This window comes from Archocentrus centrarchus, chromosome 20 (assembly GCF_007364275.1).
Source record: "Archocentrus centrarchus isolate MPI-CPG fArcCen1 chromosome 20, fArcCen1, whole genome shotgun sequence".
Lineage (NCBI taxonomy): Eukaryota > Metazoa > Chordata > Actinopteri > Cichliformes > Cichlidae > Archocentrus > Archocentrus centrarchus.
Window position 1 is genome coordinate 3,228,860 of NC_044365.1, and position 27,537 is coordinate 3,256,396.

The window sequence follows — 27,537 nt, forward strand, 5'->3', positions numbered from 1 at the left end:
CTTAAACCTGCAGCTTTCTAATGTCCAGCAGGGGGCGACTCCTCTGGCTGCAAGGAGTCTGATGGCATAACATGAGCCTACTGATGACCCGAGGGGTGCGCTGCAAAGCAAGATGAGCTGCGTCACCAAGGTGTGTCCATTTTTACCTGCTATGTCACCACGGTAACTGATGCTGAGCACCTCACCTGGTCAGCAGCAGGTGAGGATCAGAGTTTCAGTTTAGGCGCCACAGCACGGTGTCAGTGTGACGCAGACTCTCTGCTGGGGACACGTTTATACGAGCAGCTCGTTACTGAACCTCTGAATGAAGCTGTGACGTCACAGCAGCTCAGACTGAATGGATTCACGCGGTGATGTGTGCACGCTGCTCTGCTGCTGAGTCTCTGCAGGAAACACACCTGTTCACACCTGTTCAGTTTGTCACATTAATCTGACTCTGATCTGCGACAAACTGAAGTGATTACCACGTGTCCTCCATCAGGCTGTGGGACAGGAAGCTCTGATCAGAGCAGCAGCACTGAGAGCAACACAAAATCACGTCTTTATTTCAGCCAGCGATGAACCCGTTCCTGCTGCTTTAACCTCTCAGATTATTTTAGGTTTTATGTTCATTATAGATTCTTCGATCACTACTTTATCATCATCATCATCATCAGCTGATAATGTCGGCACTCTACGATCATTTTGCATAGAAGAAGGGTCACATGATGCCAGAGGTGGGAAGTAACGAAGTACAAATACTTCGTTACTGTACTTAAGTAGATTTTTCAAGTATCTGTACTTTACTTAAGTATCTATTTTTCTGACTACTTTTTACTTTTACTCCCTACATTTTTACGCAAGTATCTGTACTTTCTACTTCTTACATTTTCAAACAGACTCGTTACTTTTTAACACGTCAGAGAGAAGTTTGCATTTCCGGTCAGTGCGCCGTCAAACATCAAACGATCTGAGCCTAAACGGAGGAATAATAACACATAAGAGACAATCGTACTGGTGTATCCTTCATCATCGGGGCTGATCTCGTACAAAGGGATTAAAGACGCAAACCCATATAATTAATGTATCATTTATAGCGCTATAATCGGGCCGGACCGAGTCCGTAAGTTGCGCTGCGGCACATAAACAGCTTAGCTAGCGCTACTATAGAGGAGCGAGCATGAAGGGAGTAACGTGTGGCAGGTAAATGCAACGTTTCTAAATGCTCAACAAATATCAGCAAACACACAAAGTGTGTGCAGTTTGTCACACAGTGTGTCTGCTAGCTAAAAGAAGAGCTGCTGTATTTCAGGGAGAGCAAAGAGAGAGAAGTTCACTCAGAGATGGAGAAAGAGGACAGGAGAGGAAGAAGAGAGGTTAGATTTAAAGGTAAGGACTGGAAAATAAACTGAAGTATGCTGACTTTGTGTAATTCAAAGATTGTATGAAAATACTGCAGTTTAGTGTGTAATAAATAGGTTAGCTTGTTGTACTGTATTTACAGTAAAGCTCTGTGTTGGACTGGAGCACAGTGTTTGTGTTCATGGTCGGAGTTACAGGTTACATCAGTGCAGCAGAGATGAGTTTGAATCAAAGCTGCTGATGCTGAGATTCAATCACTGAATCCAACATTTCTACAGCCTGTATGCTGTCAGTGTAGCGGATGGAGATCAGCTCAGAGAGCTGTGAAATACTGGGTTACATCTTTGTGAGTTCAGTCCATCCACACAGAGCAGTAAACCTCAGAGCAGCAGCAGCAGCAGGTCAGCTGATCACAGCCTGCACACCAACATCATTTACTGCAGCTCACAATAGAAAGTTGTGATTCTTCTCCCCATGCAGAGCCACTACAGCTGATCTTAGGGTTCCTCCACCTTCCGAATCCCACTGTAACCCCTGAGTATCCTCATGTTGGTGTTTAGGTGGAGGCACAGTCACCCTCTACTATGGAGGACACAGAGACTAGAGCTGTGTTTAAATTCCCTTTCACAGTTTGTGTCCTACATAACAGTTTCAAGCTGAGTGCATTCATTAGGATTAAAATTTAGATTGGAAAAACATTTGTATTCTCATGTAATATTATTTTATGTTATTACAATAATATATAATGAGGTTCGGTTTGTTTTACACAAAAATAGCAGGTAGAAACATCCTCCAAAGAACTACTTTTACTTTCTTACTTTGAGTACATTTCAGAGCCTGTACTTTTTTACTTTTACTTAAGTAGAGAAGTTGAACCAGTACTTCGACTTTTACTAAAGTATTTTTTAACATAAGTACTTGTACTTCTACTTAAGTACAGAATGTCAGTACTTTTGCCACCTCTGCATGATGCCTGAAACGCCTCTTCTCATGTGAGCACGCTCACCTGGCTTCACCAAGGAAGCTGATGACCAGCGGGTTCAGGTCTTACACAGGGAACGCCGGGATGTGATGAAGTGATTTTGTAGCCAGGCCCCTCTGATCTCTGAGCCCAGTAAACACTTTCCTCATGAGCTTACAGAAGAAAACAGGAAATTATGGTAAGTATGGTAAATCATGGGTATCGTGTTTTATTCAAGAAGACTTTAAAGCAGACCATGAACATCAGGAAAGTGTTTACTGAGGTCAGAGATCAACTGAGCAGAAGGCTCTTATATAACTGGGAGTCTTTTAAGGGCCTAAAGTGAAATTCTAATTCATTATGCAGATCCTTCTTCTTCCAGCTGCACCCTTTAGGGGGCGCCACAGCAGATCATCTGCCTCCATTTCTCCCTATCCCAGCATCCTCCTGTCACACCCACCCTCTGCAGGATTCTCCTCTAATGGCAGTGGTGGGGGACACCCCCATGTGACCTGTGACCCCAGCTTTACCTGGTTCTTCTGCCTCCTGCTCCTCAGTCTTTAAACACAGTGCTCCTGGCGTAACACACACACACACACACACACCCACACACACACACACAGTGTCTGAACAGCAGATTTGATGCTGGCGTGCTGTGAAGCACTTGATGTGTGAATGCAGCAAATGTTTGAGCCACCTCAGATTTAAAGATCTCAGTCAGGAAACTCGAGGAAACTGAGGGCGCTATAAAACAACCCGGGACGTTTTCCTTCCTGGAAAGCAGAATTAAGGAAATCCACATTTTCCAGGTGTTTCCAGGATATGAGTGCAGGCCCCTCCTCTGACCTGCTTCAAACCTAAACAGCTGTCATGTTGGATGATTAATGAAGTGGCACTGAGAGCTGCAAAGTGGCAAATCATAAAATTCATCAACTCATTTTTCACCGTCACGACTGCGTGCTGTCTCAGCTGACGTCATGTCAGTTTAGAAACGGCACTCATCGGCATTCAAACAGTGAGAGCTGGGGGGGGGGGCTGCGGTGGCTTTAAACCTCCTGAGTCCAACAAACCCTCCGTCTGAGTCATAACTCAGTCATGAAATTAGGAAATAATTACCTGATGAATAAGCATCATAAATCTGAGCAGAACCTGGCTGACAATCATCGTTGTTAAGGTTTCTGCACTGAAAGCATCCGGCTCTTCCTGCCTGTATGTTCAGGACATGCTGCCATGTGATTGGCTGATATCTGCGTTAACCAGAAGCTGAGCAGGTGTAGACTGCTGCTGGACTGACATCAGTAGTATAATAATAAAGTTGTGCTATCTGAGCTCTGATTGACGTTTTGAATGAGTCTCCTCGTACGATAAATCCCGGCTGAATAAAGCTGCTGTTTGCTCATCAGAACTCGGTTAAAGGTCCTTCACTGCTGAGAGGCTCGCATCGAGCTAAACTGGAGGATCGAACACTTCGTGACTGAGAGCCCATTTTCTCCAAGGAGGCACTTGAGGTACAAGTGTCTTCAGAAATAAACAGCTCGGCCGCTCAAGCGATGGATGGCAATTACTGTGAAGAGGGAACAGACTGTGCAGCAGCGAGCATCGAAACAGGAGTGACGGGAAGAACGCGGCGCTGCCGCTGCAAATGAGGAACAAGAGGACGAGCTGGGATCATCGGCACCTCTTTCTCCTGTTTCAAAGTGCTTTTAAATGCTCACTATGTGCTGACACACGAACAGAAGAGGTTCATCTGACCTGAGATCAGTCACCACTGATCTGAAGGACTGATTTATTCTCCTGTGTCAGAGATAAAGAAGCCAACCTGTTCTTTAAAAACACATTTCAGTCAAACGGAGCAGGAAGTGATTTTAGTTTAAAAAGACTACAAAAAATACAGGAAGGAAAACATTTTAATGACAGCTCTGAGCCTAAAGCTCAGTCACACTGCTTCATCTCCACCCTGGAGGCCTTAAACTCTACTTCTGTGTTTGGTGAGAGGGTTTGAGCGGCATACGTCATGTATGATCACAGTGTGATCTATAGTATTACAGTAACTCACATGTGGACACGGGTAAAACACCCCGTGGTGCCACATGACTCGACATACAGGGTACAGGTAACCAGTGGTCAGGTGTAGGTCACGGTTAGGCCCCAGTCACATGTGTGCATTAGCACAGCTGTTGGTTCCTGATAGCATCCCTGTTTAGCCTTTGCCTCTGTGGGAGTCTGCACTAGGCCCAGCTAGCTTAGTGGTTTGGGCACCTGAACCTGCAAACAAAGAGAACGTGAGACAGGAAGCTCAGACTGGACTGAAACCGTCACTGGGTTGATGATCATGTGACGGCTCACCTTTGACCCCATCTCTGTGGTAGCTGACAGAACATCAATATTTGACACAGCATCAAAGCAACAGAGATTATAATCCGGTAATAAACGTATTCTGTGTCTGGTCATATGAACAGGACAATAACACAAACTTTTCCTGTCATCAGGCAGCATTCCAGGAAGTCTGTTTGCTCACGTCAGCAAACATTCAGACTCTTCCAGCTCGCTCTGATAAATCCGCTCCGTGTTAAATGCAGGCAGTGACGGGCAGCTTGAACCTGGCGAGATGAAGTCTGAAGAACAGAGTTTCTAACTCACTCCCATCATTTCTGAACATCACTGGGCTGCAGTGAAAGACTTTCCAAAACAGAGAAGCAGGAGGGTCTCGGAACGAGGAATAAATCCGTCATTGCGTCCTGCAGATGATAAGAGCTATTAGTACCAAGAGACGGCAGCGGCCTGGAACGACTGCTCCTCTAATTGAGTTTCAAGAGTCTTTGTGGACAAAGACAAAGACAAATGTGCTCAGGCCATCATTCTTTTAGCAGTCACAGAGAGGCTGTAATCACTCAGAGGAAACAAAACTGCTGGAATTACAGGGATTTGAGAGCTCTCATAAAAACACAGAGACAAACCAGGAGGGACTCCTGCCATAAAAGGAAGCTGTCAGTGCTTTGTGGAATAATCACATATGCTGAGGAGCTTCGTGACCGAGCTGCGGTCAGAAAACACGAACTTTATCACTTTGCATTTGCAGCTGCTCTGAAGACTAATTGAAGGATGAATACCAGGAACTGAGATCTGAGTATTTTCCTAGGATTTTTTTCCAAATCTGTTCCAGTTTCCTGAGAAAAATACTTGACAAAGTCCAGGAATGTCATTTCATGCTCATCTGTTTTGTTGTGAGCCTCTTCCTGATTCTGATTTAACCGGATCAGCTCCTCAGCAGGTCGGAGTGATGAAGTAAAACGGAGGTAAAGTGGAGTGAGTCTGATCAGACACACAAACAGAGCAAACACAACAAAGGTACAACAAACATTAAAACCACAGAGACGTGGATGCTGACACCTGAAGTTTCAGATCACTGGACAATATTGACGGGCAGCTTTTACTGAGTCCTGAACTTAAAATATTCAGAGTATTTGAAAGAATATTTAAAGGCAGAAACTTCAGTCCTTCACTGACTGTGACGTCCAAACTGCCGTACGACTCATCTAATGACAGGTCAGCAGGTAACATTACATCAGCTGTGAATCTGGCTGAGTCACATAATGCTGGTGAAGATAAAAACTCCCATGATCCCACACTGCTTAAAGAGGTCCTCAAATTATGCAGTATTTATGATTTTGATTCATTTAATTGAGTACCGTCTTTGCTTTGGTGTTAGGTCATTAAAGAATAACTGCCAAGAAAATCAGAATTACTTTTACTTAATTGTGATTAAATACAAAGTTACAGGGATTCTCATTCCAGTAGGTATATGAATATATACACCAATATGCATTATGACCAGTGACAGGTGAACGAATATCTTCATCACGGCACCTGTGCGTGGGTGGGATCCATCAGGGAGCAGGTGAACATTTCACCCTCAAAGTTGATGTTAGAAACAGGAGAAATGGGCAAGTTTAAGAAAATGAGTGAAGCCAGGGAAGGAACAGCAGTGAACCAGAGACAGGGTCATAGGTCACTGATGCACATGGGGAGCAAAGGCTGGCCCGTGTGGTCCGATCCAACAGACCAGCTGCTGTAGCTCAAACTGCTGAGAAAGTTCATGCAGGCTCTGACAGAAAGGAGTCAGAACACACAGAGCATCAGTTTGTTGTGAATGAGGCTGCAGACCAGTCAGGGGGTCCATGCTGACCCCGTCCAACACTGAAAGCTCCAACAATGGACACGTGAGCATCACAACTGGAGCAGCCCTGGAAGAAGGTGGTCTGCTCTGACCAATCACATTTTCTTTTATAACCCATGGATGGCCGAGCATCACTTACCTGGGAACACCAGGATGCACTATGGGAAGAAGACTTTGGGTCCTGCATCCATGTGGCTGCTACTCTGCCACGTACCACCTACCTCAGCACTGTTGCAGCCCATGTACCCGCTTTCATGCAAACAGCATTCCCTGATGGCTGTGGCCTCTTTCAGCAGGATAATGCTCCCTGCCACAAAGAAACATGGTTCAGGAATGAGTTGGAGGGGTCGACTTGGCCTTCAGATTCTGCAGATCTCAATCCAGTCGAGCATCTGTGGGAGGTGCTGGACAAACGAGTCCAATAAAGGTCGACAAACGAATGCAGTCATAAAGCTGCTGTTCAGTGCACAACAGTCAAATATAAAAATATATACGATTGTGGCATTTGTATAAAATATTTGTATACACCAGTCTGAGGGAATGTTTATGCAACATTTCATCAGGATTGGTCCACTCGTTTAGGAGGAGGCAGGAAACATACAGACACTGCAGTAGTATGATGATGGTAACAGAAATTACACACTTAGCATTTAAAGACTTTTATGAGGAATTTATGTAAACTACCATTTTCTAATCAACAGTTTGGTTTTGAATTCAGTTGCGGGTAAAGAAGTGCTGATGGTGCCTGTGAGGATGAAGGAGTCCTTCACCTGAGACCACTTAGGATGTACTAGAGTTTGATTTTTATCCCTGTAAACGTAGACCTACATCAGGTTCAGGTTATATCAGACAGGCCTTAAATGTATCCAACAGCCTGCCAGACTTTTTACTTTGATTCTTGGAAACAGATGGAAACACACGACGTGACCTGAGAGCGTGAATTAGAGAGTTCAAGACGGTGGTTGGACGCTGTTTTCAAAGCTACGGCATTTCTCGTGTCTAAATCTACGCCAAGACACATCATTTAGAATATGACTTGTCATGTTTTGTCAACAAACATGAGCGATTGTCCTCTTTTCCCATAAGTAGCTTCAAGACACGCCTTGAAATGTGAATAAATGCTGTACGAGAAGCAGGACACCCGAATCGCAGCACGCATCAGATTCATCCGCCGAATCAGATCCACGGAGTGCTCGGAGACGCAACCAGGGGAAACATTTATGAAGCATTTCCTCTCTGACATGTTCAAAGCTAAACACTCCGTTCAGTGCCGAAGGAATTATTTCATCATTAAAATCAATCAAACATCATCGTTGTGTAACCAGTCCAGCTGCATCAGATTTAAACAAACAGGAGCTTTAATGAAAAACACTTGTCTCAATCATTTTTACTTTGAGGCTTTTAAATGCACGAATAAAGGTCAGTGTTCTCCCACGTCTGGGTCATGTTGTCCTTTTTAAGCCACAGTCATTTTGGTTTTGCTCCATAATCTGTGATTTCTACACGCAATGATGAATCTCCCACCCAGGAGCCGACTGATAACATCCTCCGGAGCAGGAAGTTATGACTGAGTCAGAGAAGAAGCCCGCGGCGCTCACCTACATGTGTTCGTTTTCATTACTTTTGTTGCCGCTCAGACAGGCTCGACTCGCCTCAGACTTATGAGAAGCTCTCCCTGCTGACTCGGCACTCCCTCTGATAATAGAGCAATTCATCGTTTGACACTCGACGGCGATTTATCTGGTAGAAAAACAGGTTTCGGAGCAGAGGAAGAAGGTCGGTGAGCGCCTTCCAAACCACCTAAAAGCCCCTGAGAGGGCAGATGAAGCTGTGCTGACGTCACCGGAGCTACAGGAGCATCACGTCTGTTTACTGAGCTACAACAACCCATCTGGTATTCATATCATAGCCTAAATTAGCCAAATCTCCACTTCAGATCTCCAAACTCAGGACAAGCTAATGTTCAAACTGAAAGAAACAGATATAAGTCAGATAAAGGGAAATAACACATACATGAGCCTGATAGCCACCACCACCCAGCTGATCCAGCTCCAGGCTGAACACACACGACCTCTGAGTGCTGGAGTGTGCGTCACAGAGGCTACAACCGAACCGACCCAACCTCAGCAAAGTCCATATCGATACCACTGCTGATCTGAGACCAGCGCCCAGCTAATAATGTGTAACCTTCACTGTGAGGAAAAGACTGGGAATCTTTTTTATTGTCCGCAAATGTACCAATAAAACCCAATAACCTAAACTTACTGAATTGGTATTTCTTATAAAATAATGCATGACTTCAAAACCAAGATAAAAAACCATGAAGTCCTCGTGTTCTTCACCTGATTTATTTACATGTGTCTGATTTCAGCTCACAGCCTCCTCACACATGCAGCGGTGCAGAGACAGGAAGTGAAATATTAACCATGTCGACAGTATTATGTTATCTACACATCAGTCGACTGAAGAGGAGCAACCATCGTTCTCCACCCCAGTCACGAAGGTTTGTGCTTCACCAGCCGGGGACAGCTACCAGTCCGACCACAGATCCACGGTCCTACTGCGCAGGATGCCCCGCACCACACCACCAGCTCACAATGAGCCAACATGGAAGGATCAAAAAGTGACATCACCATGAACGCTGCCACAAGCCAGTCATACCTGTGGCTATGTGGCAACCCCAAAATCCAGAAGGCTTTCAGAGAGCTTTTGCTCTTCTGCTCCAGGAGAGGTTTCTGTCCTCCCTGCATTACAGTCAGGCTCCCCTCCTCTCTCAGGTCCCAGACAGGGTCACCCCCAGCGGGTGCCGGGTGTCTGAAGCGAGAGCCCGCTCGGAGCTCACCTCACCAGGTAGGTGAAAATGACAACTCACCTCTACAGACATCAAAGCTGAACACACACTGATTCCAGTTTGTGTGCAGGCACTGACTCTAGAGTCGAGTCTTATGTCAGCAAAGGGACGTGTCAAGCTGGGGTCAAAGTGATTTGCTGTTATTGAAACACAGCTGATCATTTTCCTGTGCAAATATCTGTTTTTGTTCAAATGGTGGAAACTGAAATCCTCCCCACACTTCCACATTCATCAAATCAGCCCACCACTCATCTGCATCAGAAATATATTTCCCTGGAGCCGTGTTCAGCTGTCAGCTTGCGGCTTATCCGGGTTATCTGGGAACAGACGGGGTTAGGTCTGCGTGACCTGGAAGAAACCTCAAGACTGTCAACGTGACATTAAATTAATTCCATCCTTGAAACAAACTCACGACATTATTCAGTTCTTTCTTCAGCTGAGAAAGAATCCAGCCTGACAGAGTCAGGAAGAAGTGAGGATCCTTCACATTCTGCTCTCTGGGACATGTGACATGACCCTGCAAGGCATGATCATAAACATCATAAATCATAATCAGATCATAAATTATTTAGAATGGATAAATAAATGCTGACAATAACACAACTAAGAATTATATTTGAGGTGATCCAAGGAGCTCAACTGTCCCTCCAAACTGCAGACCCGATCCTTCTGGAGTTAAAGATTTATTTCATTACTCAACTTTTTAAGATCTCTGACAGGCAATGACTCTGTCTCTGTCTCACTCGTCTCCTGTTCAGACGGGCTTTAATGGGTCGTGCATTTAGAGAGCCATAGTTTGCTCAATTTAATAAATAATTAAAGAAATAATTTATTCATAAAAGAGCTCATTTTAAAGTACTTTTAAAGGAACTGCAGTCACCTGAGATATCAATCTTTTAATATAAGAATCAGCCCAAGAATATTACCTGCAGCAGGCCAGTTATTTATGTGAGCCCAATGTAAAGTGAAGTGAGATTACCTGATGTGACATCATGTTGACTGAAGCTGGAAATGATCTACAGAAGAAAAAAAGGCTCCAAACAGCTTCCTGAAACATCACACTCCTGTATGAAGCTGTCAAGCATCCTTATGACTCTATTCCTCCCATAAATGTATCTGAATGTAGATCTCAAAGGTAAAATAGATCATATCAACATCTGCAGGCCTTCAATGACTGCAGACTACTAAAACCTTTCCACGCTTCGATCCATCAATGTCAGAGAGCGAGAAATACTCTCATAAATGAACATTAAGGTGCTGCATATTATCTTTTATTTCAGCTTTATGTCTATGGCAGCTTGAATGAAGGTGTGACTCTTTGGAGATGTGGACGGTTTAGGTTCCAGTGATGTCAGAGGACGCTCTCTGTCTGTCCTCACACCTTTAATCCATCCAGCCTTCAGCGGAGCCTGTAAGGAGGGAGTGTTTCCCAAGAATGTGCCTGATTTGCTTTCCCTGTCGGCAGTTAGAAGTCCTCATAGCCTGAGAGTGGGAGTTCACTGGAAGAGCGACTTCTTCTTCTTCTGCATATTTTTTATGGCATTATTTGACAATTTCCAGACAGTAATAAAAGTTATTTGGAGAACTCGCGTCCTAACAAAGATACACAGAGCTTCAAAGATGACAAAAAGACTGTATTTCAACCACAAAATGGAGCAAAGAAATGAATTCAATCACATAAACTCCTGTAGCTCAGGGGCCAGAGCAAGTAAAAAAAATGCACTGTTTAAGGTTGGATTCCAACCATGGAGAGTGTCCAGTCCCCCCAACCAGCAGGCTCAGAGGTTTACTGCCCAAGAGCAACACACTCAACATATCAAAGGTAGGGATTCACTTTTCCAGAGAACGGCACTGATTCCTGGTTGACCCTCTGAGGTCTGAGTCATCACACTCTCGGTTTAATCTACCAAGATTCATTTCATCCTACAGGTTACATTCCCAAAGAAGATACACTAACACTGCCATGGTAAAAGCTTTAGTTCCCTTTAGCAAGGCACTACTATTTCCTGAACCACAGTCTCTCTACCCAAACCTTTTTCATGAAAAGAGGCCAACACAAATCCCACACGTTGAAAATAGGCTGAAAAGCTGCCCAATTTTTTGCTGCAACTAATTCCAGCTATTGTTTATACTTTGGGTGCAAAGGCTGAACATTTGCGGGTGGCAAAAATACTCCAGCAGCTAAATTCTCAAATGTAACATGAGGTGAAAGTTTAGTTTGTGTTAGAGGTTTAGATTCTTGAAGCAAGGCCCTGATTCTGAGCAAGGCAGTGACATTAGCAAAAACAGTGACACTGCTTCAGCTGGGTGTTCAACTCCAGGGGCCCTGTCTATCCAATGACAGTGCAGTTAAATGTTTCCATTAAACCCACTTCACTGTGATAACAGCTATTGTTCCCTAGAGCAAGGCTAAATGAATGTACTCAAACCAGGAGGGTTAGATTCAGCAAAACAGGGTGAAAACAGAGGCAGGTAAAGTGACCAGGGTTGGTGGGCTGGGAGTCCAAATCTCAGTCCTCATTTGGCCCACCAAGAGCACAAACATCCCAATAACATGAGATAAATTCAATTTCCTGTTTAAGCCAGTGAACACAACAGGATACTTGCACTGCAAAGTTAAAGGATGTGTGCTTTAGAAACAAACTGTTCCAGCATTATCAGATCATTTTACAAAGACAGACATCAAAACACGACCCTGTTTGGGCTGAAGTCCTCTAAGCAAAGCAGCAACGTCAGCACAATTAGATAATAGTATAAGGGTTCTAGTTAGGACCATGTTTAGCCCTCTACGAGTACGTTCCGAAGTTCTACTACTGTAAGTGGACGAGGTTGGAGGTTAAAGTCTCTGATCTGTTTAGCTAAGTGGAGAGCAAGTGCTGCCAGAGGTGGGTGGTTTCAGCCTGAAGAGGGGCTGATTTATCTGATCTTACATGTTAGGCATCCACTTCAGAGGCTGTTTAGCTTTCAGCTGGGACAAATCAAGCGCACCTCCAGTAGTCAGGATATTAAAGCCATATTTAGCTGGATATTTTCTGCAGGACCTGGCCGCTGCCCAGACGACATGACAGATACATGGACGGAGGGTTTGTAGTCATAAAAGCAAGGCCATCCGGGGGGGGCAGCAAGTGAGCAACAAGAGGGCAGACAGACAGGACACAGCGAAGTTCAAGATGTGAAAAAGTGAGCGTAACAAGGAGACAAGAGACAGACACAAGAGTCCCGACTCAGAGGAACAATGGATGTTCTACCATCCATCCAGCCAAACACAAACAGAAAGAAATGATGAAGGCGTCACAGAGAAGAACGACTGGAACGTGAGAAATAGACTGAAAAGCTGCACAGGAAGTCAGCGTAAATCAGGGATCCAGGGTCTTGTGCAACATGAACCCATTCATCAGATTTGCTTGTATGATTGTTCCAAGTCAGGTTCATCGATCTCATTTAACTGCATGCACTTCTCATAAATCTTTCAGTCTATGCTGATGAATTCCACCTGTTCACCAGGACTTCGGTCTGTGTGAGGCTCCGGCTCCTCTGAAGTATTGGATCAAAACACTTTTTCCTGTTTGTGTGTTTCATTCAGAAAAAAGATGTTGCAGATAATAAGAAAGCATGATGTGTTGATGCAACAACAGAGAATACTGCACGGGCCTGAACATAACAGAGTTACTTTGTAAAAATTGGAGTGTTCCTTATATTCATGGAGCAGTCGTTCCTCGACCTTTAACCTCCCTCTGCCTTTGATTCTGTAACTCAGTTTAAGATGGCGTGCAGGCAAAGAGTTAAGATCTACCCTTTATTGATACTTTATAAATATTTGCCTTCAGAATCAGAACAGAATGAGGCTGTGAAGCTGTTAAAAATGTCCAGAGGTGTTCGAGGATGGAGAAAAAGGTTCTCTTGGTCAATGTGAGAACCTCCAACATGTGCTGCACACCAACGTTTCTGAGACTTTCCCCAGCAAAGATCTTCAACTTATGAATGCAGAAATAAAACAGTTCATGTTCAGATTCTGGCTCAGTCTGTAAAATAATCTTCTCCAAAGCACTGACAGCAGAGGCTCATGGGTAATGTAGTATTTGGAGATGTTCACCAACCTGAAACAACGTCAGGAACCAGCCGCTGTCTAACTTTAAAGAAGAGAAAATGGCAGCGACAGCCTGAGAGAAACGAAGAAGCAGTAAGACGGATGAGTGAGAGTGAGACCAACACTGAAGAGAGACAGACGAGCAACTGGTGTTTTTCCAAATGACTTCCAGATTGCAGGTTTGGGCCAGTGACTTCCTACCATCCTTCCTACATCCTACATCCTACCACCCTGATGAAGAGCAGCTTCTCTGCAGAGCTGCTGTGAGCTCATTTATGTTTGTTTCTTCCACGGCTGATTTTACATGTTTTAGTCCATTAAGATTTTTTCTGTCTCAGTTAAAGCAGAGAGACTTAAACCTTATCTCAAAGTTCTTTGAGGGCTCCTTACCTACAGAGTCAGCTTATGTTGGCCTGCAGTTCCAGCTGCAGTTTGCAGGAAGCTGCAGGAGAAATTTAACTTCAGATTTGTTGGATAATCAGTTCCAGAAAAAAGAGATTATCATGCACAGCAGGATGATAAATTCAGTCAGTTTAATTATGATTACATTCAGATATGGTAAACACACCAACATGGGAGAGTAACTCATGTTTAATTGTCTTCAACCTCAACAATTTCCTTACATCAGCCCCTCACCAGCAACAGCAAATCATCTGCTCAGAGCCTGTTGTTCATGTTTTAATTATTGACTCATTGAATTCCTATTTTCTTATGGATTTATCTTTCTTCTTCTCCTTTTGCTGTCACTTTTTATTGAATTAAAGCTGAGCGCCTGCACTTCAGTCACATATTGATTGTTTGATTTACAGTCCACTGTGGTGGTGTACAGAGACAAAACTACAACAACTGCATCTTTGTTCCAGTACTTATGGAGGGTGCCGTACTTTTACTTCAAAGGCCGGAGTGTGTAAACCTCCGGTCTGAAACCTGAGTCCTGCTGCCAGCCTGGAAATTTAAATCCAGAGTAAAAACCAGGAAACATCAAAATAAACCTGTGATCCAGTTTTGTGCAGTTAACTTGTACATGATCTACAGCCGGAGAAACGGGAAATCTGATGTGGTTCGATTTGTTTACAGCCTGCAAATGAATGCTAATGAAGGCCCGCTGAGCAAAACACAGAGGCGGCCATGTAAACAGAAGACAGCGACGCGCAGGAAACTCAATCTGTTGGGCTGAATCGGTTTCAGCAGCAGTCTTAAAGGGGTTTTTTTTTTGGATAATTGCAGCCATCATGTGGGAAACATTTACTGCAAGAGAGATTGAGCAATTATGGAAAGCAAAATAAACGAGTGAGGAGTTGCTGTCAGCACGCTCGTATCCGAGGAGGTGCCCCACACGACTCCGACCTGCAGCAGAGTCCAGTAGCACTGAAGTGAGTGACGGCTTAAGTGGAGGATGCGGTTTGCTGAGGATGAGCTCATGTGTCGTCACGGCAGCTCGGACGAATCCTGAGGTTTATGTTGTCATCGCCGGGCAGGAAAGAGTGGCTCACTCAGCCCCATCGTCCCAGGCACAATTTAAAGATAAAAACTAGGTCAGCGATTTACATTAGCAGGACCAACACGGCCTTCTGTGCAGAAACAGCCCTCATCTGCATTATTGGCATCGCTGTCAGCCGATATTCGCCTTCGTGGACTGCCAGGAAAACTGGACTAATCCCAGCACACATGGATGAAATGACAACGTGATCTCCACAGTCCAAACTGGCTGCAGTATAACAGCAGATGTTGACTTTGTTGCTACACACAGCAATGGTCCAGTCAGACCTGCTGCTTACAAAACATCAAATATTGTTCATGCTGAAAATGGGAAAAATGGGTGTGTCTTATTTTTTAATCAGGAAACTGACGACTGAGGCCATGAACTCATCAGGAAAGCTCATTTCCTTCTTTGTTTGTTTCTGCTTTGTTCTCTAAGTGCTGATTGGCTGCATGACCTACACCTGGACAGGTGCTACAAAAGCTTCCTCATTCCTCAAGGCTCTGACACTCTCCACATACACCACCACCATCCACACGCACCTTACACAACTCTCTTGCTTATATGGTTGTCACCACCTCCTGTTGTCCCACCACTGTCCTTGAACCAGGCCATGACAGCATCTTCCTCAGTCTGCACCAGCCAACTACAACATCAGAACCACCCGCTCTGACCCACCAGGGCGTGTACCCAGGACCTCTGGGTGGTAGCAGATGCACTGCACCTTCTGGGTTGTGAGATGGCATCTTGGTGGTTTGGGTTCGTTCCAGTGCATCACACTGATGCTCGATCAGCTACATAAGCACCGCTGGATCTTTGATGTGGTCCTGAGCAGCTTTTGGAGTGTAACAGAGACCCAGATGTGAGTTCTGCTGTTGGTCATTGGTACTGAAGAGAGTGTACCACCCAGATGACAATGCTATCATCCACAGGTGAACCTAACATGGCACATCTAGTTATGCAGGATGTGTCAAAGTAACATGAATCCAGGATGACCTCAATGCCTGAACCCACGGCCTCCTCACTCAAATACACAAATAACTCAGACATATCTAACTCTAAAGGTGCAGGAGTGTTTCTGCAATCGCAGCTATCGCCCCCTGTGGCTATTAGAAGGAATAAAGGTTTCAGGAACTTAAGCGTTAGCTTCACTTTTCAGATCCAGAAGCTGCATCCATGTTTTATAGCATCTCTGTAATGTGATGTAGTTGACTGGAAGGATGGAAACCTGTGAGGGTGGGGGTGATATGTTCCCAGGACAGCTGAGTTCTGGTCATACTGGAACCTGTCCAGGGCTCTGCTGGAAATCCCAAACAGGACCCCAGTGCAGTAATCCAGCCGGGTGGCGACAAAGGCATGGATGAGAGTCTCTGCCACAGAGTCGGTGATGGCTGAAGTGGAGAGATGTTCATTAGCTGGAAAAAAAAGCTGCTTTGGTGACAGATTTGATATGAGCCTGCAATGAAAAGGTGGAGGCCAGAACGGTACCCAGGTTGTGATTTTCTGGGGATGGTGAGGTGGGGGAACCATCCAGAGTAGGGCTGCGAGAGCCACAACCAAGAGCTCAGTTTTATTTCTGCTGGGCTGGAGTACATTAGGGAGGGTTTGTCAGGCAGAAGAATGAAGCAGAGACCATGGCGGGAAGATGGTGACGAGATGTAGAAGGTCTGCAAAAGCAGAGGTGCAACTCCTTGAGTCAAACAAGGCTCCATTTATTAATGTGTTCCTGTAAGTCATGATTCAGCATAAATATTAATATGGTGCTTACAGGCTGCGCTCAGCTGATGTTTACAGACACATTACAAGGTTCAGAGACAGTGATGATTCCAACCACTGCTAATCCCAGATGTGTGGAAACATCTGCACCATCAGTTAGTACTCACAGGTGTGTGTGTGTGTGTGTGTGTGTGTGTGTGTGTGTGTGTGTGTGTGTGTGTGTGTGTGTGTGTGTGTGTGTGTGTGTGTAAAGTTAGTTGAAAACAAGTTGCTGCAGCCGGCTCAGAGAGGCAGATGGGCTGGTCTGAGACACACACACACACACACACACACACTCTCTATGAGTCATAGCTTTTATAAGACGGGGCCATGCCAGGTGGTGATGGGAGCTGTTGTCCTCAAAACACACAAACACACATTCAGATAAAAGTTGAGCGACAGCAGACCGAGACGATGGACTGAAGTCACGTGTTTGTCTCGTGCGCGATCTTCATGATAAACACGCTCTGGTCGACACGTGTTAGCGTTAACGCACACCACCTTTTCTCCTCATCGTTTTAATCATCGGAGCCCGGCAGAAGTAAGAGATGAACTCACAGAGAATCGCTTCATGTGGTGGATCTGAGGGGACTGGAAACGTGTCTGAAGGCCAGTCTTTCTGTTTATGAGTCAGTAAATACAACAGTAGCAAATGTATGCAATAATGTATTGCTATAATTTAATCACTGTCCCAGGGATATCATCTTCTCTCTGCACACTGACAGGTGAAGCTGTGCTCTGCTTGTATTTTACTGACTGCACTTCTTTTGACCTCAAAAACACGTCTTCATCCATCATGAGGGCAGCAGTGTCACCTCTCCAGCCTCTCCTGGTCCTTCATGAAACACCTCAGCCAGGAGGCCTCTCAGAAGCACCTCCTGAATGAGGAAATTCCTCAGCTTATCTGTAAGGCTGAGAGAGACAGCTTTCATTTATGCCGCTTATATTAATGAGCTTATTTTTTTAGTAATTACCTACAGCTCCTGGACCAGTAAAAGGACAGCAGGTACAATCCCTGCATCCATCTCATGCTCCACCACCTTCCTCAGATACCTGAAGTTCTTCAGTCAGGGCTCAGAGCAATCCAGAGGACCACACCGCCAGTCAGTGCCGTGTGCAACACCAAGTGTCTGGGTGGAGATCAGGCTCACTTGAAGTAAACAAAATCAGGTCATCTGCAAAAAGCAGGCATGCCTTTCCAAGGTTCCCAAAACAGATATTATGCCTTTAAATCCCATCCGTGAAAATCACAACGACGAGAGGGACGTCAGCTGTGTGCAAAACAGTCTTTATGGTCCTGTTTTTGGAAGCCCTCAGAGCAGCTCGAAACATGTAACGCTGGCAGGCAAAGAAGAGGAGCCCAACACAGGATACACAAGGTGGAGGTAAAATTCAAACTCAGCTTTATTTGCTTAGAGAGCAAAACAGAAGGCTGGACTGGACGTAACCAGCAGCAGCAACTAGACTGGAGAGGGGAGCAGAAACGCCAATGACAACGGGGAAGCAAAACAGGACACAGGATACAGAATTCCTGTAAAAGCATCCAAGTGATGTGCAAGACGGACTGAAATGTGCTCATTGGATCCTCCTGAGGAGGCAGAGTTACGTTTGTGTCAGGCATTTGTTGAAAAGCTGGAGGTGCATTCATGTGTTTCTCATCAGTTCAACCACTGAGTGATCGGCACAGAGCACAGCCACAGATTCAGTCTCTCTCCTGGTTCACGAGTACCATTCATTCAGGTGTTAGCAGTTAGCAAACAGCATCACCGCCTCCCTCTGCTCTGAGTCCAGAAAACTAAAACCTAAAATCAGCGGAAGGAACTAACACACACACACACACACACACACACACACACACACACACACACACACACACAAGCAGGCACTGATGAAAACAAATGGGACTGACAGGAGGGAGGCGGAGCTGAAGGACGACGGGTGGAGCAGCTGACCTATTCTTACATGTGATTGGATGAAGGTGGAAACTGTTCGGCTAATCAAGGTGTTTGTTTTTGTTTCAGAGAGAGAAGAAGAAAAGGCAAAAAGAGTGATTCATCTCATCCGTGTTTCAATCATACACACACACACACACACACACACACACACACACACACATACACACACACACACACACACACACACACACACACACACACACACACACACACACACACACACACACACACACACACGTGTCGTATGCCCTGTTGCTTTGTTCTCAACACACACACTCACACAGTAATGAGCCTGGAGCTGTGCTAGTGTAACATGCTGAGTTGTGTAATCTGTGAGCAGTGACTAATGTGCTTTTAATCCATATGGAGGGACAGTTTGATGAGGAGCCATCTCTCTCACACACACACACACACACACACACACACACACACACACACACACACACACACACACACACACACACACACACACACAGCTGGTCTGGGCTCAGGTGCTCCACAGAATTCCTCCAACAGCTGAATCTTATTTCTGTTTTCAGTTGTGTTACGATGCCTTCAGGTGACCCTCACAGACTCACACTGTCTACACACTGCTGATGGAACATTAGGATCCTCTGCTTAATCAGTCAGTTGTAGCCTAATTACAGGCAGAGCTGTGATATTGGCACAGTCGGGCTTCAATCCAGACTTCAAACACATGTATTCAAGTCTGCAGACGTCCCTGTTACACTATACTGCTGTACAGCACTGTGAACTCACACACACACACACACTCTAATGTTGCTTTCAGTCTGTATTGCGTGTTAAACCTCATATCTTTATAATAAGAGCAGACATTAGACCTGCTCATGTCTGTAATACGTCACACGCTGCAAACTTTCTGTAAAATACCTGAGCTGACTCAGAGCTGACAGCTGTGTTTGTGTGAGCACACAGAGGATGTTACACCTGACAGACCTGAGCTCCGACCGTCTCTTCACACTTCTGACATGAAAACACTTCCACAGAACCACAAACGTGACGTCAGTCAGAAAAATGACTGTAGTCTGTGTCTGTAACAGGAAAACTGACCTGCGGCTCAGCGAACACTTCCTGAATGCTGTTGATTGGCCCAACTGGAACTCCTGAGCCCTCGAACCTCTTCAGCCAATCAGCCGTGGTCTCCTGCAAGAACCTGCCAGAGACACAGACGGGGAAGTAAGTCCTGACTCTGGCTGCACCGAGCACCAGCTCAGAGTGTGCCTGTCCTAATGCAGATCTTCAGTGCTCAGCTGATGATGGCTGGGGAACCTGGAGGGGGGCTCGGCCTGCCCTTTTGTTTTCTGTCCTAATCACGATTGGTCCATAAGGAACACCAAGTCCAATCATAAGGTTGTTCAGATATAATTCATCTCACAGCACATCATATCACAAGGTGCAGAACCTCCAGGGTACGAGAGAAAACTCCCTAATCCCCCCACAAGCAGAATTTGGCAACTGTGGGGAGAAAGAACTCTGACAGACTTCCCCACAAGTAATCCACCCAATTAATAAATACATGGACCAGTTATTCAGCATCACCCTGAGACAGGAAGTTTCTAATTTTGTCACTCAGTGTTTATTATTTGTTATGTGATGCCTTCAAGGAGCAGTCCAGGCCACAGGTGGGTTTGTAATCATATCATCAAACCTGCGGCCACGTGTCAGGACACTCGGGTGTCAACTGATCTCCACCTGGTGTTGGACTGGTGAAGGACAGGCTTCATCTGTCCAGCAGTGGTGCACTGGGAGCATCAGGCAGAGGAGCTTGGACAGCATCCCCAGGCGAGCTGGAGGATTTTGCACCTCCATCCAAGGAGCTGCAACTGTGAGGCTGTTGGTGCCTGTCACTGAGTCACCTGATGATGCTCTAACATTAACGAGGTGCAGATGCAGTATAAGGCCTGAATGATCTCTCTCTCTCTCACACACACACACACACACACACACACACACACACACACACACACACACACACACACACACACACACACACAGCCCTGTCTGTGCGCAGACTTCAGGTCAGAGGTCCATCCTCATCTCCATTTTATTCAGACAGAGAAACAATTCACACAGCACCTTCTAAGGTTGCACGTGTGTGTGTGTGTGTGTGTGTGTGTGTGTGTGTGTGTGTGTGTGTGTGTGTGTGTGTGTGTGTGTGTGTGTGTGTGTGTGTGTGTGCATACGCTTGTATGCCTGACTTGTGGGGACTCTTTGTCCGGTCCTCACTTTGGGACAGACCTTCATGAAGCTGCTTAAGGGGTCAGGATTGGTTTTAGGGTTTCAGGTCTGACTCTGTTTCACAGTCAGCACCTCCACAGGGTTTTCACAAAGGTAGTGTGTTTGTGTACCTCTGCGACAGTGTGTGCAGCAGCTGTTTGCGGTTCTGGACTCTCAGCTTGTTGGTTTTGTACTTCGGCTCCTCTGTGAGCTCTATCAGCTCCAGGACCTGCACATTCACACAAACAGCAGAAAAACGATGCCTCAAATCACTGCTTCTGTGGATGTCTGTATTTGTGCAGGTAACAGGACTCACCTGGCAGACTCGCACAAACTGCTTGTCGTTGCCTGCAGCCACAATGATGTGGCCGTCTTTGGTCTTGAAGCCCTGAAAGAAAAATGAGACAGGAAACATCAGCAGAGCAACAAGAACAACTGCTTTCTGTGAGACACCCCCAGACTCTCACATTAAGTGTTCACAGCTCGGTTCGTCTCCTGTGCAATCCAAAATGATAATCACAGAATAATTAGGGAAGCATAAAATGCAGGAATATAACTGGGCCTATAAAACTTACATTTCATCCAAAAAACAAACATAAAAATCAACATTTCTTTTTTTCTCTTGTACAGAAAATGTCTAAAACGTTCACCTTCCTTTTCTGATGAAACCCCACAGACAGATTACTGCATGAGTAATGTGGACACATGCCCACTGCCCCGAGGCCAGTGAAGGACACCTCAGACTCCAGATTTGTTCAGTGTTGCTTTCCAAAGGTAAAAAAAATCACATTTTGAACTGTCAAAGATGCTCAAACAGCCCATCACTCAACTGCTGCACTTTAATGACGTGCTGGACTGAAGTCAGAGCTTTAGGTCCCACAATCTTCACTGCAGTTTAAAGTGTCTGACTCCTTAAAATGGTTACACTGTGCTACAGAGGCAGGGACAGAACGGAACAGGTTTAAAACGTCAAAATGAGATCACAGTCATAAATGTCACAGTTGTGTCTGTGGCCGGTTCGCCCTTCATTCACTCACATTTGCACCGTGCTGGGAACAGTAACTTTGCTTCCATCAGTAACTTTGCATTTACACTTGGTTTTATGCACATATGAGATGTGATCACACAGGCCCATAAACACTTCCTGTCACTGCCAGGAAGTGGACAAAGTCAGCAGCTGATGCTGCTAAAAACCTGCACCGGGCGAAAGAGAAACTAAATCAGTGAATAAAACGTGACTCAAACGTCGGTGAAGCTTCCAGTCATCAGAGCACCGATGTTTCTCATCACTTTCTCTCCTGACAAACATCCCGTCATCATTCCTGGAAATTCGGCTGTTTCTGGACTGATGGAAACCTGACAGGACTTTAGGAAGTTGTGTCAGGAGGTTCGGCGGCAGCAGAGCAGCTGACTTTCTGTTGTTGACTGTGGGGAGGAAAAACATTTTATTAAGTTGATCCTTCCCAGCATGTAGATATGAACTTTAAATAAAAGGTGGTGAGATGATGAAGGATCAGAGCTAATAACCCGTAGCCCACCAGAGGAAACCTTCTCCAAAGGCCAGCTGGTGGAGGACTTCCTCCTCCTCCTCCTCATCTTATCTCAAGTCATCTTCTCGTCTCCTCCTGATTTTCTCCTCCTCTTCCTGTCATAAAAACTCTTCACCACATGAAAGGAGGACGAGAGCTGCCGTCATACATCACAGCGCACACACACTTGGCGGCAGCAGCAGTGACTGTGTGTATTCAGACCACTAACCCTTCTGTCACACTGCCGCCTCGCTTTCATCTCAGTCCTCAGGGAATTGTGGGTAATGCAGTCCACACAGGGACTGAGATGAGACTTTCACTCACAAAAACCTCAGAGAGGTCGCAGCGGGGCGGCTTGTGCCCCCTGCTGGCTGTATATCAGATCCCACCGACCTCCAGAGAAACCGTCTCAGACCGGAAGCTGCTGACCTTCCAATCGTTTCTAGTTTTAGGTTTGCAGGACATTTCCTGCTGTTTTACTGTTTTCATCGACAGCCATTGCAGATGTGCAAAAAGCTGCAGTTCCTCTGCCGTCCAGCAGAGGCGCCACAGTAAGTCAGTCCCCACAGACTCCCATGTTAAACCTTTGCAGCAGAAATAATTGTGTTTACAGCTGATACAGAAACCATAGCTAATTTCCCCCTTCATTACAGCTGCACACGGGAGGATGTTTCTATAACCCACCTGTTTAAACTGGATTAAAACTTAAAGTTTGCATTATTAGGGGCGTGGCCTCTTTGACTCACAGGTGGATGCAAAAACATGTGGCTGTAGTTTCTGTCTGCAAGGCTAACTGTGAAAAATAAACCTGTGGAACCCAGGTTTGGATTAGTCCGTATTACAGCAGACCATAATCTCTCTACTTGTGTCTTCAAGTCGAGACCTTAATCTTTGCAATCCTTATATTCAGATTAGGCCTGACTTTGGTATTTATTCACAGTCTTTCACAGCTTTGTGAGCACTTTGCATCATTCACGACCACCAAGCTTCACATTTAGAACTGATGGTGTACAGATGATGAGCTCCTCTGAGGCTTTGATGTGCTGCTTTGTTTTAATGTTTGAAGTCTTATCTTTGAACAAGTCAAATAAAGGAATAATTTCACAGATAAATTTGGGTCTGAAGTCTGTTTGTTGAAGCTCTGCTGACAGAGTGCAGCCGGACGTCCTGATTCAAAGACTCTGTCCACAGTTAGGGGAACATTTCTGCTGCTTTTGTATCCAAGTTCATCTTCTTCTCTTCTCTGACACGGCGGACGTCTCAGTTTTTTTGAAATTGAACCATCTCAGAAATCAGATGTGAACTTAAAAAGCGTCGACGGGGGAACGGATGGCTTCGTCAGCTCTAACATCTTCCTTGCAAAACCGCAACCACAACACCAATAATTCTGTTGTTTCGACTGTCGTGATCTCCGGCGAACCCGTCGGCTCCGCTTTCATCTCTGGCGGCTTTGGGGGGGAGGGAGGGGGGAGGGAATGCTGCATTGTGGGTAAGGCGGTTCACACGAGGATTAAAACAGAGTGTCGGACAATAAAGCTGCGGCTGGTTAGAGATGGTGACCACAAGAATTGAGCCGCCGAGCGGAAGGAGAAAAACATCACGCAGATTATTGTGTGTGTGTGTGTGTGTGTGTAAGAGAGATGGTTCAATGTGCACGTCCACATCTGAGTCATGAACCTCCATAATAACACAGCAACATGTCCCTCGGGCTGAGACTCAGTAATGTGAAGCAGACTGAAGGCAGATAGAAAACATGACTGAATGTGAAAAGCTTCTTTTATTGATCATTTCTATTTATTTGACAGTATCATAGTTCACTTTATTAAATGAGTCAGACATGTGAAGGAAGGCTGAGAGGACATAAATGTAAAGATTCAGAGGGCTGGTGCTCTTCAGGGTCCAGTCCATGGTCTACATACACTAATCAATAATCAATCCTCTGTTAATGTGTTAGTTTGATGTTGAAGACGTGGCGTAGGAAAAATTGACCTCTTAAAGGTTGTCAAGAGCAATGATGTGTTTTGTGGGTGGAGCTAGTTTCTGGACTGATTTTGGTGTAAAAGGGGCAGCATGGTGCTGTGGTGTTAGCACTGTTAGCTCACAGCTCTCTGTGTCTGTGAGGGTTCTCTCCGGGTTCTCCGGGTTCCTCTCACAGTCCAAAGACGTGCAGTTAGTGGGGTTAGGTTAACTGGTGATTCTAAATTGGCTGTAGGTGTGAATGTGGGTGTTGCTACAGGCTGGCGACCTGTCCAGGTGTACCCCGCTCCCCCCCCCCCCCCCCCCGATGACAGCTGCGATAGGCTCCAGCCCCCGTGACCCTGAACTGGATAAGGAAAAGAAGGATGGATGGATTTTGGTGTAAAAGATCGATGCACTTCCTACCCAGCAAACATGCCTGTGTGGGGCCAGTGCAGGCAGACTCACACAGTCCACAGCGTGGGCCCCGGTACTGGCATGAAATGTGGTGGACCCACTGGGGGAGCCAAAAGTGTGGGCTGCACAAACTAAAGAAGAGAGGGGCCCCCAGTGGGCTACATTGTGGGCATGCAGTGTGCTCACAGGATGCTCAAAACAAAGAAACAAAAGAAAGCTATAAAAAAAAACCAAGAGACAAAGATCTGCAGCACGGGAACGAGGCAGGAGCCTGATCCAATCAGGGGACAGGGTCGATACATCGTCACTCAGAAAGATGCTCTGAGTGACCTTCTGCTGCCGGGTCATATGTGTGGAGCTACTTTACTCTCTCTGTAAATGTGGCCATTATATCTAACTCATATTAAGTATTCTCCACCTTTCTGCTGCCTGCAGTAGTTTATAGTCAAACAATGAATCCTGAATTTCATCTGATATTAAGTTTTGTTTAGTCTTAGATTTGAGTCGGGTTCCTCGCATGGTTTGGTTTCCTACTATTGTGAAAATATCCAACCAAAACCCCGAGCGCTTTGAATTTTTGTGCGCTGCAGAAACCGATAATTCACATTTAATGACACCGCAGAGAAGCCGAGGGAGAAGAGAAATGCGTCTTATTCAACTCGCTCATGGTTTTAATAAACCTTAAAATGTGATCAGGAAAAGAAATCATCATTCATCTGAAATCTTGTCATTTCCTTTGTGGAAAATTGCTTAAGTGACAAACTCAAAGATGGGCACGCTCCACCAACATCCAGACTAACAGGAAACGTCAGGGTCTCCAAACGATGTGTGCAGCTTTGAACGCAGCTCAGTTTAAAAGGTTGAGTACGAGCGGAGCCGTCTGTGCGGTTTGTTTAAGGAGGAAATATATGTGAAGATAATGAGGGTGAGAACTTCAAATCACTTCCATGCAGGAGACAGTGTGACACACCAGTGTTAAAGCACTTAAAATGACTGACACTAATCGCCTCTAATTGTTCTATAATTGTCCATCTGAATGTGGCTTGCAGCTGCTCCTGCGCTCTCATTCTATTGACCTCAACTCTCAGGACTTCCTCAGATCTCAAACTGCTCCTCTTCTTCTTCTCCTTCTCCTGACATTACTCACATGTGACATTGTCGTGTACTTTGATTTTATAAACTCTCAGATCTGTGAACCTGACGATGCCACAGGCATCTAAACATGCCATGAAAGATTTTGTCATGTCACAAAATCTAAGTATATCCACCCTCTCATAAGTTATACATGTATATGTGAGTGTAGCCTGAATCAGCTTTACAAACAACTGGTTTGAATGAAGATGTAAAGGTTGCAAAGCGGCTTGCAGAAGCAGCAGCAACTGTGGGCAGACTGGAGCAGCTTAAACAGCGTGATGTGTAGTTTATCAGCTCCTGTGGGCTAGCACTGACATCAGCTGTCAGTCATCCATGTTTTATTGGTGTGGGGGAAGCAGATAAGTAAAGACTCATATCACACTCAGAGGGATGTAGTCGATGTTTCCTTTCAGATTCAAACTCTGATGAAAAACAAAGTCTCCAGAAACAGAACCGAGCATCTGTAACTGCATAAATGCTCGTTCCTACTGAAGGACCAATGGGAGTCGCTGATGTCACGTCACATGACACAAGATGCTGATTTTACCGGCATCAAGGACCACTGAGGTTTGGCCTCATTTCCACAGAGGACGTATCCCTGATCTTGATGTTCTGACACTCTGAGTTGTAACATTGAAACAGCAGCAGCAGTTTTCAGTTGCTAACGCTGCATAAGACTGAGGCTATCACTGTACTGTAGCCTTGGCTTCAGTGAGCGATGTCATCCAGCTCGTACTGCGGTGGTTTGCAGTGGCTGTGATGGGAATTAGCACCTCCAACTCTAAGGCCGTGGTTCTGAAAAAGGGTGAAGCTCCTATTCCAGCAGAGGAGGAGTTGCTGCCTCCAGCAGAGCTTAAGGGAGCTTGGTCTGTTTACTGGCATATTAAGATTTCTAGTCTCAGCTTTGTCCATGAGCTCTGGGTGGTGTCAGTAAAAATAAGATCACTGATACAAGTAAAATGATTCACCTCTGAAAGGTGTTTGGGCTTAGGCTTAGAGATCGGGGGGAGATTCAGGAGAGATGTCCTCTCAGCTGGCCCAGGAACACCTCAATAACCCCCAGAACAGCTGCAGGGTGCAGCCAGGGAGAGGGAGGTGTGGGCATCTCTGTTTAGACTGCTGCTGCTGCAAAAAGGCAGCACTTGGCCAAATGTAGCATCTGTTTTTAGAGCCTGTCAACACTAAAAGTGCTTGTTTAGTTCATCTTACTCTGAAGGAGTTTCTGAAGGCTTCAGACGTGTTTTCCTGCCACAGATGCAATAAAGTCCTTGACCATTAATGATAAACAAGCTCAGAGTCTCCTGAAGTCTGCACTGCAGAAAGAAAGCTGGAAGAAAACCTGTCAAACAGAGCAGAATTACAGCCGGCAGAGACGATGAGCTCAGACGAAGATCAACAGAGCGGCGCGACAGTTACTCAGTCAGCTGGCTCGTGACTCGTCCACCGATGAAGTGCTTCTGACGTCCAGCTGAGTGCACGTTTTGGAGGCTAAATGCTGTTAAAGTGTCAGATCTCACTGAAGAAGGGACAGGTTTTTAGTAAACTTTGTTTTATTGTTGTCATCACAGATTATGGTAACAGTAACTTTATCTTGCAGAGCTAAAACAAGCCTGACGGCCTCTCCTCTCCTCAGTGTGAGTCAGGGAGGGGCTCCCT

The 27,537-nt window shown here is 45.5% G+C and overlaps 2 protein-coding genes across 3 annotated transcripts in view; both read right to left on the minus strand.

Moving 5' to 3' along the window:
• Nucleotides 1–27,537, minus strand: part of LOC115799318 (NACHT, LRR and PYD domains-containing protein 12-like) — a 652,446-nt gene that overhangs the window by 240,135 nt on the left and 384,774 nt on the right. The window lies entirely within an intron of this gene.
• Nucleotides 1–27,537, minus strand: part of sugct (succinyl-CoA:glutarate-CoA transferase) — a 79,088-nt gene that overhangs the window by 38,941 nt on the left and 12,610 nt on the right. For both annotated transcript variants that reach the window (XM_030756445.1, XM_030756444.1), the window contains exons 10-12: nt 21,162–21,233; nt 20,977–21,074; nt 19,679–19,781 (exon numbers count right to left, since the gene is read on the minus strand). In XM_030756445.1, the coding sequence (XP_030612305.1) occupies nt 19,679–19,781; nt 20,977–21,074; nt 21,162–21,233 (273 nt within the window). The remainder of the gene's footprint in view (nt 1–19,678; nt 19,782–20,976; nt 21,075–21,161; nt 21,234–27,537) is intronic.